The sequence below is a fragment of the Pygoscelis adeliae genome, unplaced genomic scaffold (genome assembly GCF_000699105.1).
Source record: "Pygoscelis adeliae isolate BGI_AS28 unplaced genomic scaffold, ASM69910v1 Scaffold244, whole genome shotgun sequence".
In the NCBI taxonomy this organism is placed as follows: domain Eukaryota; kingdom Metazoa; phylum Chordata; class Aves; order Sphenisciformes; family Spheniscidae; genus Pygoscelis; species Pygoscelis adeliae.
Genome location: NW_008824648.1, coordinates 167857 through 181453, shown reverse-complemented (window position 1 = coordinate 181453; position 13597 = coordinate 167857). Strand labels below are relative to the sequence as shown.

The following is a 13597-nucleotide window of genomic DNA, read 5'->3' as shown; positions in this document are numbered from 1 at the left end:
CACTCGTGTCAATGTAGGTGTCATTAAACACACATCTCCAGAAGCCAAGGGTGGTTCTGCCCCTGAAGGAGCAGCCCACAAAACGGGTCCCAGACATCCAGAGAAGGTAGGCCTTAAACTCAGGTGTTCATGGCTTGGGGAGAGGGAGGAAGGCTACTGGGTTGTGGAAGGCACATGAAGTAATATGAGATGACGCAGATTGCAGGCATGCAGAACTCATCAGTGATGTCCTTCACTGGAGCAAACACAAGCTCTGTGATAATCCAAAAGTAGGCTGTCTGGCATCTTTTCACAAAGCCCTGTCCCACATGCAGTCACTGGAGGAGACTTACAAGTGCAGTGATCCACTGAGGTCTCACATACTGAGGGAAAAGGGGGCTGTGGTTCACTCTCCTATGCCCATCTCACCCTCATATCTCAGTAAAATTAGTGTAGTATGGCTTCATCTCAGTTCTTGCACAAGAAGACTGTTCAGGAAGTTTTGCTTCCAGCTTGTATTACTTCATTATTGTCCCTTCGTTATTTCCTCTGGTTGTGCTTCCAGGCAGTCACTGTATGGGAACTGGCTCCTGAAGACTAATTCTTCTGAGAGCCGGAGAGTACTCTGAAGAGTGTGGTGCTCAGCTTGTTGAGCAAGTTATGTGGTGGGAAAGGCCTTTGATCCAATCCATCCAGGGCACTGACAGCAGCAGCATCTTCTCTTGCCTGAGAAGTGAGAGGGATAGAAAGTGCATCTGCTTGTGTGTGTATGCACGTGACTGTGTCAGCCATTTGCAAGTTCTTTGTTTTTTAATTGCAGCCCAACTATCAGTCATCATTTGCCCCTTCAGCACCTTCTCAGTCTTCAGTGCCTTCCCTCTTCATGCCTCAGCCAGTGCCAGCGATGTCTATGACACCTCACCACGTTGCCTCTCCCCAGGCCAGCACGGGCCCACAAACAAGTGTCTATTCCAGAGGGCCCCCATACCCACAGTACAACTTGGGCTTGGTTTCAGCAACTGTTTCAGGGCCAGGTAAGCATTGTCTGATAGTCGTGTCCATTCTCCAGGTTTTCTTAGACTAAAGCCTTCAACATGGATGGCTGCTCTACTTTCTTCCTCACAGGCCTATTGTACTTGCAAAGAACAAGTCAGCTGTCTGAGAGGCTTTTCAGTGCTTCTGACACATCTAGTTCTAGCAGCTGTTGCTGCATGTTCACTGATATTAAGCATATATAGGGGTGGAGAAGCCACAGCTAACTTTGTGGCAGAGTTTGACTGATGTAGCCTGGGTTATGGGGGATAACACCTGGCATGGATATTCTAGGGTATGGCTTGGAGAAGGGCAGACTTCCTAGCATGAAGGAGAGCATCAGGAGTAGTTTGCACATGAAACTAAGTGATGCCGATACACTCTCTTTCTCATTTGTAGCTGTGTCACAGTCTCAGCCATTTGGACAAGCAGGAGTTGGACCAGCAGGAGTTAGACCTGTTGGTCCTGCTCCCTTCCCCAGCCAGCCTTCTCTGCCAGGACAGTCCATGCCCATGACATCTCCTGGTGTTCCACCACCCCGACCTGCCCTCTTCGCTCCAGCCTCAGTCCCATCATCTCAGCTTCCTGCAGCTTGTCCTCTCCCTTTGGCAAGCCAGTCTCCTCTAGGTTTCTCTTCAGCACCTTTCAACTGCCCCATGAACATGGGTTACCCTCAGGGAGGTCCTGGAGCTCCATCTACTAAGCCCCTGCCAGCAGCCAGCATTCCTCCTCCTCCCACAGGTAAGTACTGCTTGTGTGACTCGTGTGTCCAGGACACTCCTGGACGGGGTTTGCAGTACATAATGGACATGGACCTTCTGAGTTCTGGTCTGTCACCATAAAGGCTGGATGTGGTGCTGAGGCTAACCTTACAGGCACATTGTGCTGAGTCTTGCTGTGGTGGGGAAATACAGCAACGATGACAGTTTCATTCAACCTGTTCAGCTGCTTTGTCCCCCAGGTTGTGGTTACAAGATGCTGTCTCTTCAGGTCCCCAGTGCACCCTGAGTAGGCATCCACTCCAGAGGCATCTGCTCTGACTGAACGGGCGGTGGTCCCAGGGAATGCCTGCTGGAAGGCTTGCTGATCTCACCCTTGCTTGTGTAACTTACGCAAGAAGTGCATTTGAAGTGCTGGGAGAGCAGGGTGCTGCTTCTCTGCCCGTGGGATACCCCTTGCTTAGCTTCAGGATAAAATTCCTCTGTCTGCTGTGTTCTAGTTCTCCCCGTTTTTTCCTGTTGCTATAAAGTGCTTGCCTTCTGGATTCCTCTGTGCAGTGCTCTAGACCTGGAGCCTTTCCCCTCTGGGTCTGTAGTTTGAATCCAGCCCAGCCTGCAAGTACTGTGAAGTCCTTCCTAGCATGATGAAGAAAAAGAGTGTTGTTGGACCTCGTTCCCAGTGGATGGACATTCCCTTTTTCTATTTCCCACAACATCACCACATCTGGTGCTTGTTAATTCTTTGTTTGCTGTCTCACGGGACAGGTTTAGCCAGGCTGTGGAGATCCCTAACAACAAGGCTGACAACCCTTAGGTTTTTGCACGGTTCTTCTCCAAGCCACAAGTATTCTGAGAGTGAAGGAACTGAGGCTTTGAGGTTTGCTTCTACCTGGAATCCTTTGCTGAGCTGTGTTTAACCAAGGATAGCAAATCCCATTGTGTGAAGCCTGTGGGGACTACGCAGAAAGGCTCTAAGCTAAGGCTGGACAAATTCCTTCTGAAAAGCTATCAGGGATAGTAGTCCAGGGACATTACTCACTGAGTAAAAGCTGTTGGTGATGATGACTCTCCCACCCTGCCTTGATTTTCAGGTTTCTTCCCTTGGCTAGATCCCGACGTGGATCATGCAGGTAGTACCCAGAGAAGCCTCCAGACCTGTGGGGGAGGCAATGTTGCTGCTTCCAGTGAAATGTGGGGTGTGTGCGCACGTTTTACTGTGTGTGCATGCTCGTTGCTATTTGTTGTTTCCTTGCATGCCTGGGGAGCTATGCAGCTGGGGTAGTGGACATACTTGTCCTGAGGACTAGCAAATGACAGCTGGGGATGTTGGAAGTGAAATGAAAGCACTGTGCTCTTACTGATGATTTTGGGTACAGAAAGCGGGCGCTCCAGCTTCTTCTCTACTTTCCTCCAGCCCTGGAGGAATTAGAGCATTCCAGTCTCTGTGTCTCTTCAGGCAGTTGTTGGGGCAGCAGGACAGGGAAGCAGCCCCTTTTCCTTCTTGGTTCTCTAGGCAATGAACAGGCCAGTGGTTGTAACTCATCTCTTGTTTTCTCCCTGTTACAATCCCAGCCTTATGCATGGCGCCTTATGCATGGCTTTGCTTGTGCTTTCCCCGGGTGGTTTGGAAGAGGTGGATGCCAGCATGAGCAGTGGTGGCGTAGAGCTTCCCAAGCAGAATTTGGGGGCTCTATTCAAGGGGAACCGGAAAACTCTTTTGGCTTTTAGTTACAGGGCAAGATTTGGTTTTGAATCTCAGTCCATCTGCTGAGGAGAATTTGGACCGTAGAGGTTTTCTGACTCATGCTTTGTACTGGTTTCTCTCCTTGGGATTCACTGATGATGGAGACTAGGTATCTTCCAGTCTACATTGGCAGTGGGGTGAGGCTCAATGACTTAGTGGGCTGTCTCTGCACAGTGACTGCTGCTTGCGCTAAAAACCGTCTGCCAGGCACAAAAGATTATCTAGGGAGTCTCAGCTTTATTTAGGAAATCTGAGTACTCAGTAGCCGCTTAAACAACCAAGCAAGCCTTGCTGTGTGGAGTGGGACTCTAGAAAGGGAGTTGTCCCTTCGGCAGAGAAACAAAAGACCCCAGTGTTTCCCTGTTAAAGGAAAGATGATTCCATGGCAAGGATTTCAATCACTTCTTCAGGCTGAAGATGCCCTGTGGGAATTCACTGCTGGGAATTTCCCTTCTCCTGGCAGCATTTATGCCCAGTTTTAATGGCAGCATATGCAAGCCCAGATCAGTAGTGCAAACTGGCTTCCTTGAGAGTGCTTTCTTGCCTGCTGTTATTGTTCTGGTTTTGATGGGTACTTTTCTTTAGCCTGGAAAGGGACTGTAAGATCACTCAATCTGACTGGCCAAACTTGCTTGCTTTGGAAATTCTTGAACATGATCTGAACAGCTCATGAACACATTCTCACTAGTGCAATGAAGAGAGATCTCCACTTGTAGAAATCGCACCCTCCTGGGGAGCGTTAGGGACAGGGTGAACGACAGCAACATGTTGGCTGATCTCCTTTCTGGCCAGTATAATCCCTAACTCCAGCCTGTGATGGTCTTGTTTTTTCTAGGACAGGCATTGCTGGAGACTGCCGCCATGGGGCACTCCTTTCAGGGTTGGTGAGAAATCCTGTTTCACAAGTAGCATAGGCAAGATAGTCAGAGTTTCATCCCAGCAAAATGCAGCAGGGTCCTGCTGTCTCATGTCTGATGATTAAGTGTCTGGCTTAAAGGCTATAATTTAAATAGCTGTTTCCTGTGAGGATTCAAAGTGCCACTGGGTTGGAATAGTGCCAAGGACTGCTAGTCCACAGGCTCGGTGGGGGCCAGCAGAGTTCTAGGGCACAGAATCCCCAAGCTAGAAGTAAGTGCCAACTTAATTAAACTGCTGATCCAAACTCATCAGAGAGTGAGTCTTGAAATCATGGGAAAAGGGAGGGCAAAAAGAGGCTGCCAGAATTTTAATAATAAAGGTAATTAAAGTAATGAAGCACCTTTTGCATCTTTCCCCTGTGATTTTTAAAGCTCAGTTCAGGATCAGTGGCTCATTAAGTGTGGCACTGAGCTCCAGCAATTCTGATATTGCCCCTTAGAATTATGCCACTTTCTCACAGATTATTCCTGTCTCATGGGCTTGAGGTTATTAATACTGGGGTGACAAAAGAAGCACTGGGGTTTTGTCTAGAGATGCAGGTACCCTTACAGGACAGCAGCAGACAAGGTAGTTGGAATTTGACCTTTGCAGAATGAAGTGTGATCACAAGTCTTTTGATGTCATGTTGTCTGATGGATTTTTAATTACCTGGAGTGAGGTTAGAGGCTAGGTACCACAGAAGCGTCTGCTGAGACACCCCTCTGCTCCCAAGGCATTTACTGGTTAAGTCTATTCCCTTCTAGTTGGAAAGCCAGCAAATTTTGCTAAGCTTTGGTTCTGAACATCATTTTGGAAGGGAAAAATTTCAACCCACCCCTAACTTTTCCCTCCTTTATCACAGCAACCCGCATTGCTGTGGACTGCCACCATGAGGCACTCCTGCGAGTGTTGGTGAGAAGCCCTCTCTCACCCATAACATAGCCCTTGCCGTGGTATCACAGTGCTAGATTCTCTGTTTGGGGAACCTCAGGAGCTCCCTGAACCCTGATGGGCACACACATGCAGGTCCCCACCAAGGTTCAGTCCTGACTCTGAGGCTGACTTCCACAGCCTGTGCAGAATGTGGAAAGCTTCAGGTAGTTGCGAAAAAGCTTTCTGTGTGGGAGTGGATGTGCACCAGTTCAATCTGATCAGACATAACGTCGTGAAGCCTGTGCACATACTCGGATGCTAAGAATGTAATTAAGAAAGAGAAAGGGAAGCAAGAGCAGTTCTTGGGCCTGTGAGCTGGGCCTGAAATTCCTCAGTTGAAATGGTCTGAAGGTGCAATGATGGGGGAATTGGAGCCATGGGCCCTTTCGCTGAGGGAAGTTCCAAACCATTCAAGCAACCATGAATTGCTGCTGTGGCCACCTTCTCAAAGTCTGACATTTGTGTCTTGTTCTCTCTCCTGGCAGGTCAGGAATCTTGGACTGATCCCTCTGCTGTAAGAGGAGGCCTTCAAAAGAAAAAGGTAAGCTTTCAGCTGCAATGTGTGTTGGTTGTCTTTTAGCCAGGGAGCTCCATGCAACAGATCCATTCCTATAAATGCTCCCTGTCTCACTCAGCAGGTCTCATTCCATGTTGGTCTGTCTATTTCTGCATTACATGCATAGCTAGGACAGGAGTCTAAGGCATCTTGACCCTTTGCCATCCAAACTCGCATGCCGTTTTCCAGGGTGGCTGTTTTGGAGCATGGTTATCATCTGTGATGCTGCATCCTCTGTCAGTACTTCCCAGGCTGACTATAGTCACTTGTTGCTAGAAATACAGGTTTAATCTTAGCCCCTGGCCCACATACCTTTTTTGATAGTGGCTGGGGAGATCATGCTCACTTCACACCTGACAGTTGGGGGCAGCATTTCCCCTCAGCACAGTGAGACCCACAGTGATTTTCCTCAGACGCTGATACCAACTGGTAAGACACTTCTGCTGAAAGAATTTGGGACAGGCGTAGCTGTGAGCTGCCTGCCATGTTGGCCCTGCTGCTCTCTGCCTTGTAGTGATTGCACCGGAGGACCTGTGAGCTGAGCTCTTTTGCAACAAATGCTCTCGGTACCCCATTTCTATCACTGCTGCCTGCTGGCAGGTGTGATGAGAAGCTTCTTTGGCACCATTCCCACCCCCCGCTCCTCTTCTTTAGCTTGGAATAGACTTCTCGCCCTTTTTCTGGCAGCATAGCTGGGAACCTGCTTCAGGCTGTGCTCACTACAACAGGATTAGCCTCTTGTTAAAGCCATCTCCTTTTGATCTAGCCCCGTCGGAGCGAATCTATCCTGACTCTCTGGCTTAGCAGGGGCACGATGAAGTGTTTGCAAGAGGATTCTCCCCCCATGTCGTGGGATTTTCCCCAACACTTGCTCTGTTGGACACTTTACTGCTGCTAATCTCTACATTCAGGACTCGTGCCGTCGCAGAGCCAAGGCAGCTTTCTGAGGACCAGTGCTTTCAGGGGCAACGGATCTGTTTGATTGAACAATTCCAGAGGAGTTTTCTTGCTGTCGCTTTGACTGTTCATCTAGGATGCAAGAGGAAGGGCCCCACGCTCTGAGTCAGGGGGCTGAAAGAACAGGGTTGTGTTACACATCGTCTTGAGAACTGGGCATTCTGCAAGTTAGAAAGGAAGTTGAATTTGACTGCGGAGAGTGTAACCAACCCTCCTTCCTTGGACTTGGTTTTCTTGATTTTTTTTTTTTTTTTTTTAATTTTCTTTTCTTTCCTTTTGCTGACAGTTGCCTGAGAAATTTACTCCTCCAGCCCCCATCACAGCTCCAGTAATGAGCTTGCCCGCTGAGCCCCAAGGGATCCATCCTCAGCTGTCCAGGTTGCAAGAATCTGGCCAGTCACCCCCAGGAGCACCCAAGGAAGGCAGCCTGCAGGTACCCAGGGAAAGTGGGGCATTTCCCAGCCACCAGCTCCTTGTCAAGTAGAAAAACAACTCAGCTTTTGAGATTCTTATTACTTGGCAGCTGCAGGGTTTATGTTGCTCCCTAGCCCTTGTAAGACATCTCTGCCTGAGTGTTAGAGGAATTGCCAGGGTGGAAAATGACACCTGAGTATGGCTGGGAGAGAGGGAGGGAGGCCAGGCAGGCTGTCAGCCTGCTGGGAGTTGGGAATCCACAGAGGCCTGAAGCTATACCACAGTCTGAAGATGACAGTCTAACTCTGCTTTCAGGTATTTTCTGGGTTTGCAAAGGGGTGAAATTCTTTCTGTTCATAGTTGCAGGAGGGGATTCTATGTGGTCCAGCCTTTCATGCTTCTGTTGCATTTATTCAGCTGCTTCTCTCTCTGTCAGTATCACCAGCTACCTGTGGAGAAGGTTGAGAGGAAGGAGGTGCCCCCTGAGCACCAGGCTCTGAAGACCACATTTGAAGGGTTGGTGCAACGCTGCTCTGCTGTCGCCACTGATCCAGTAAGTCCTCCCTTCTCTGATCTTTGGCTTTTTTGCCCTCGTAGATGTTTGACTGCTGCTTCCTTCTTTTGGTTGGGAAAAGAGAGGAAGAGTCTTGTCCCTATAACCAAGTTAATCTCCATCTGCCTCCTTCCTTTAGGCTGTAGGCTTGTCCATCTCTTGGGAACTGAGATGCATTCTCTAGCATTTATCCACTGCTTCTCATTGCCCCTCTGGAACAATGGTTCTGTCCCCCTGGCTCTTTTCTCTGAGGAAAGTAGAAGAAACGACCCAGCTAATTCAGCTTCCTTTTTCACTGACTTGGTCTGGAGATAGTTCCTGCAGAGCTGGTATTACCAGCTATCCTCAGAGCTTAGAGGGAAAGGCTGAGAGATCCTGGCTGGAAGAGGAAGCCAGACAATCTTTGTGTCCAAGTCACTGTAATTTCTCCACCCTGGTTCCTGGAAGACTGTTGGCCTACCTGTCACATTGTGTGAATGTATCAGGCCAGGCTGTCTAGAAGCAGAAAAGCAGCGTTTGTAGCATCATGTTATTCTTCCCAGAGCTTGGGGGCACCATGAAGCCTTCCGGAATACCTCTGCTTAGTGGGTGTTGGGATGAGCGCTGAGCCCAAACTGCTATCCCAGAGTCAGACAATTTGTGTGTAGCAGCAGCTTCGGCATGTTTGCTCTGTGCTTTCTGACAGTGCAATGTAGCAATTTCTGGGAGATAACCTAAAGGTTCCCTCTATGGACAGAAAGGCCTGTTGGTTTGGGCTTAAACACTCGGCTTACATGGAGGTTGAATAGCTGGGTTGGTACAGCAGTGCAATGCACCTGAGCTCCTAAGGCTGCTAGGCCTGTCCCAGTGTTGCCCAGAGCCAGGCATTTCTACCCACGGTATAATTTACCTGTGAGTGGATTATCCAAGGTGGGGTTAATGGGGTCAGTCCCACCAGAGCTTCAGTACTCAGGCCCTTTCCTTGGTGGTTACCTAGAGTGGGAAGGATAATTCCCTTTTCCTCAAGGAGACCAGGAAGAAGCTGTTGCTTAGGTCAGCCAGGGTGAGGCTGTCTGAATGCCCTGTGGATCAACTAGTGGATGTTTCTCAGTCCTTGGAAGTAGTCATTCTGTCCTGTGGTCTGCAAGCACTGGCAGAAGGGAGGAACGCTTAGGCTGGGAGATGGGAAAAGGGGTAAATCCAGCTTCCTGTCTTGGGGAGAGAACGTGTGCATGTGTATGTGCACAGTGAGGGCATGGCTGGCTTGTATCACAGTCCCTGGCTGGCAGAGGCTGAGATGCAGCTGAATTGTAAGGTGCTGTGGGAAGAACAGAGGAGGGGAGGGACTGAGCAAGAACAACTTGGTTCCGGGAGGGGTGGCTTTGAAGCTCTGGCAGAGCTAGCAATACCTGTTTCACTTCAGAAAACCCGAAGGAAGCTGGAGGATGCATTGCAGCGCCTGGAGTGTTTGTATGAGAAGCTCCGCGAGCAGGCGGTGAGTAGATGCCACCATCCCCTGTGATCCAGCCGGGTTCCTGATCCCACCTTTGCACTGGTTGTGTCTGTCCCAGTGTTACCAGCGCACATCCTCTTGAGAAAGCTAGGGGATTGCCAGGCTTTATAACGCACCTTGAATCCAGCCAGCCTTATCTCTTCTTCCTTAACCTTGGCCCAGACATAGTGTAAGGAGAAGCTGGGGAGGTATTTGCAGGGTGCTTTTACCCCCAGGAAGTATACTGGCATATAGGCAGGTTCCAGATGGGAAGGGGCAATTGGGGGTAGTTGTTAAGCGTGAACCTAGTGTAACCTCTGGCTTAGAAAACTCTGAAGCTGCTGATGCAAATTGCTGGAGGGATAGCTATCAAGGGAAGAATCCTTTTAACATACACCCTTTCCCTGAGTGTCCATATTAGGCCTGAACAGAGACGGGATTCTATGCTAGATGGACCTTTGACCTCCTCAGATACATTAGATATTCAGTTAATGCTAAAACATCATTACTTAGGACCTGCATTCACTGTAACCCAGCTTGGGTATTAAATTAATGTTTGTTGTAGGCTGAGAAACTGAGGGAGGAAGCAGGCTATCCTTCCTGCCAGTGCTTGACTGTGTAGGTGCTGTTTGGTGAGGATGAGGTGGAGAACAGGAGGGAAGGGTGTGGAGGGAGGGGGGCCTGTGTTACAGTGCTGAGCATGCTGACTCATTTCTGTTCCCTCCCCACAGCTCTCTCCAACCATCCTCATGGGTCTCCATGAAATTGCCCGCTGCATTGAGGCTAGGAACTATCAGCAGGGTCTCCTGGTTCACACCCAAGTGGTGAGCAGCAGCAGTTTCAGTGAGGTGTCTGGTTTCATGCCCATCCTGAAAGTCCTCATGACCATTGCTGGCAAGCTGAATGTGTAAAGTGTGGAGCAGCTGGAACAGCGCACACTGAGAGCTGGTGGACTCCCTCGCCTGTTGATGTACTGCAGGTTGTGGACTCTCCTTCTGACTCCGGAGAAATAAGTCTGTGCCAGTGCCTGGAACTGTGCTGGGCCAGCACGCCTGGCCCCATCCACTCTCCAGACAGCCCACTGGTGTCTGGGGCTCTGGAGGTTGTTCTTTCTCTCTCTTCTTTCTTACTACTCTGAGGCCGCTTCCCAGCCCAGGGATCGCAATTTCAGGCTGTCCAGGTTGCACAGAGATCCTCCCTCTTCCCTGTATCCCTGGCACAAAGGGGAAACTCCTTCCCTCCCAGGCTGATGTTGCTTTATTTTTTTTAGGACACAAACAGGGCTGGCACCTGCAGCGCCACCAGACAGAAGAGCCTCGCTCTTCCCTGCTGCGGTGTAAACTGCCTGAGTGATAGCTGGGCTCCCTTGGGACCTAAGCTGGGGTGTCCCTGCTCTGTTGGGCTGCAGTGAGGATCTCTCCTCTGGCTCCTCCTTTCTCTTCATTCTCATCCTTGACTCACACTCTCACCCCCCTGCACCCATATCCTGCTACAACTAGGGCTAACTACCAGCCTGCTCTGGGCTAGCTTTGGTTCTCTCTCTCTTCTTCACCCAGCCCTCTGGAGAGGAGGGTCCATGAGTCCATGGGTAGCGGGAGCTGTGCTCCACCCCAGGAGACTTTCATAGTCAAGTCTCCTGTTTACCCTCTATCCCCCCTCCTTTATAGCTGTTCCCCCATAAGCTGCGGGCTTGAGCCCTTTATGTTTCAGGCCCAGGGCTGATTCCTCCTTCCAACTCCTGGGAGTCTCCCATTCAGAAACGCTAGCAGGTTGGACTGCTCTGTGCGCTCCTCCCCAGAGCCGGTCGCATCCTGGTTTTGGGCTAAAAGCCACTCTCTCTGGCTCCTGGCGTTTTTCACTTCCTTTATGTTAGCACAGTTGGCCTTTTGCCCACTGGTGTTATCTAAAGGCTTCCTACATCGGGCTTTTCAGACAGTCTAGGGGCTTTAAAAGCAGCAGGGATTGTTCAGGTCCCATAAAGAATCCCCTCAAGCTACTCTGACCACCCCAGACTTGAGCAGGGGGAGACAGCTCATTGCTCCAAGCGTGGTGCAATTCTAGGCATTCATTCTGCCTACAGTAACTGATACGTGCAAAGGTGGTGATTCCTACCACTATGGTGGTAGGAATATGCTGCAGGAGGTGATGCTGTCAGGTCTCGAAATATGGCTGTGCTGAGGCTTTTCATCACTGTGGCATTTCCTCTGCGGTAAAATAGATGAATGAAACATATCTGTCCTGGGGGAAGAAGTCTGGGATGGCAGATGGGATTTTAGGGCATATCTGTGTGTGTGGTGTGTGTGTGTCTTTCCCTCCCTTCCTCCCTCCTTGCCTTCCTCTCTCTCAACCTCTTTCATGCCAACCAGGCAGCGTAACCATTGGGCCCTAGCTGGGAGCAAGGCTTCTTCCCAACGTTTGGCTGCAGCCAGCCCTGCTTCATCCGCTTGCTGCTTGAGTGATAATGCCATCGTGGGCCTGTGGTTCAGTAACTTACACAAATCAGCCTGCTCTACCATGAGACTTAGGAGGGAGGAGAATCAAAGAAGGGAGGGAGAGGACATGTCTCATTCTCTCCTTTCCAGGTCAAAGTGCCTCCTTGTTGCTGCTGTGTTGTTTCTATTGCTGCGGTTTGATGCACTGAGAGATTACAGAACAGTGAAATAAAAGCTGTGTTTTGTGATGCTGCTAGCTTTTTTTCATAGGCTTGTCACCTCTGGCTACAGGGAACTTCCCTCAGTCTGCAGGGCCACCCACTGAGAGCGGAGTTCTCAGCTTTGGTGAGGGGGGCAATCAAAAACGGTGTGGGGCAAACCAGATCCTGGGCTCTGCTGGTGTGGGCAGCAACCATCCAGGTGTGGTGAGATCTCAGGCCTTACCCACTCCCTAAGGCTGCAGGGTCAGAGAACTGATCTTCTCCAGATCACCCGCCTCAGTTGTGACTGTTCATCTGCATCAGACACAAGAAGGTCCTTGGGATGGCTGAGGTTCTCTTGGGGAATCACAGCAGTGTTGGGGATTTTACACTTGACATCAGCAGTTGGAAGTATGTCAGTAAGTAAACACAGAGCCCTTGATGAGATCCTCTCCTGTTGGAAATCAGTGTTATACCAGTGAAGCCATGCCACTTAAACTAGGATGAGGATCTGAGCTGTGTGGAAATCAGATTTATACCATTGAACTGTCGGTTCTTACCATTAGTTAATAACTTCTGAATCTGTTGGCTGATTTCATTTAAGCTTTTAAGGAGGTAAGAGTGAAGTGAAACATCTGTACTGAGATAAAGTTGAGGGGGAACCAAACTAGCTTCTGCAAAAAGACTGATGTGATCTCAAAAAATTTCTGTTTTCCTTTTGCTGTCAGCTGGCTAGCTAGTATACGTGTACAGGCCAGGCAGTCAACACACATGAAACTCTGAAATATGCAGGACTGTATTACCTGGCTTGTGGTTGGAGGACTTGGGAGGAAGTAAAGGCTGAGAAAGATTGTTTGGATGGGGAAGACCTGAAGGGCTGTTGCTGGGAAGGGACCAGGGTTTATGAGAGTTCTGGGGTGTTACGGACACAGCACACGCGTTCAGGCAAAACCAGCCCTTGTTAGTTCTGCTGCTGGCAGAGGCAAACACCAAGTTTAAGGGAGTCTTGCAGAGCTTTTGCAGCCTGGTCTGGGAGCAGTTAGCAACCAGTCTGGCCTCCCAGCTGTCCCCCATCAGGGAGATGCAAGCTGGTTTTCAAAGTCAGCACTTGTGTTATGACCCCTTCTCATGCTGTACGAGCAAGCAGGTAGCCCCGGAGGCATACATTTGCTTAACAAGTATATAAGGAAAGTCCTAGCTTTCTAAGATCATTTAACAAGCCTGGTATTTCTTAGATTCTGCCTTTCTGGATCCAGTTATAGCACCCTGTGCAGTCCAGCCCCTCTCTTTCTTTAACTCAGGCCACTTATACCACTGAGAAATAAGCACGGATTTTTCATGTATTCCTCAGATGCATTTGGCTTTAGTTCCCTCCGGCACGCACAGCTCCCGCTACCCACGGACTCATGCAGAGACTGGCTATTTATCCTGCCTTTGCTGCGAGTCCTTCCTGCTTGCCCCTTTGTCCCACTGTTGCTCAGTTTTGCTTCAGGTTTACCCCAGCGAGCACCGTCCCTAAAACTCTTGGTAGAGGAACCAGGCAGGGGGAAGTGAGGTGATCACTCGAGGCTCTTTGAGAGGCTTGTGGCGGAAGCCCCGTCTCTGTGGCCCTGGTGTGGTATGTGTCCTCGCAAGCCCCACTGGAAAGCGCTCCTCCATTTATAGCACTCTTTCTGCTGGCTGGTAACGGTTTCTGGTCTACGGACAGCG

The 13597-nt window shown here is 49.8% G+C and overlaps 1 protein-coding gene across 1 annotated transcript in view; it reads left to right on the top strand.

Moving 5' to 3' along the window:
- SEC31B (SEC31 homolog B (S. cerevisiae)) overlaps positions 1-10811 on the top strand; it is a 31854-nt gene extending 21043 nt beyond the window's left edge. Inside the window, exons 18-26 of the mRNA XM_009322396.1 lie at positions 1-106; positions 800-1013; positions 1411-1752; positions 2822-2860; positions 5790-5845; positions 7104-7250; positions 7668-7784; positions 9187-9258; positions 9987-10811. The exon at positions 1-106 is cut by the window's left edge and continues 105 nt beyond it. Coding sequence (XP_009320671.1) covers positions 1-106; positions 800-1013; positions 1411-1752; positions 2822-2860; positions 5790-5845; positions 7104-7250; positions 7668-7784; positions 9187-9258; positions 9987-10166 — 1273 coding nt within the window. The 3' untranslated portion in view covers positions 10167-10811. The remainder of the gene's footprint in view (positions 107-799; positions 1014-1410; positions 1753-2821; positions 2861-5789; positions 5846-7103; positions 7251-7667; positions 7785-9186; positions 9259-9986) is intronic.
- Positions 10812-13597: the final 2786 nt, after the last annotated feature.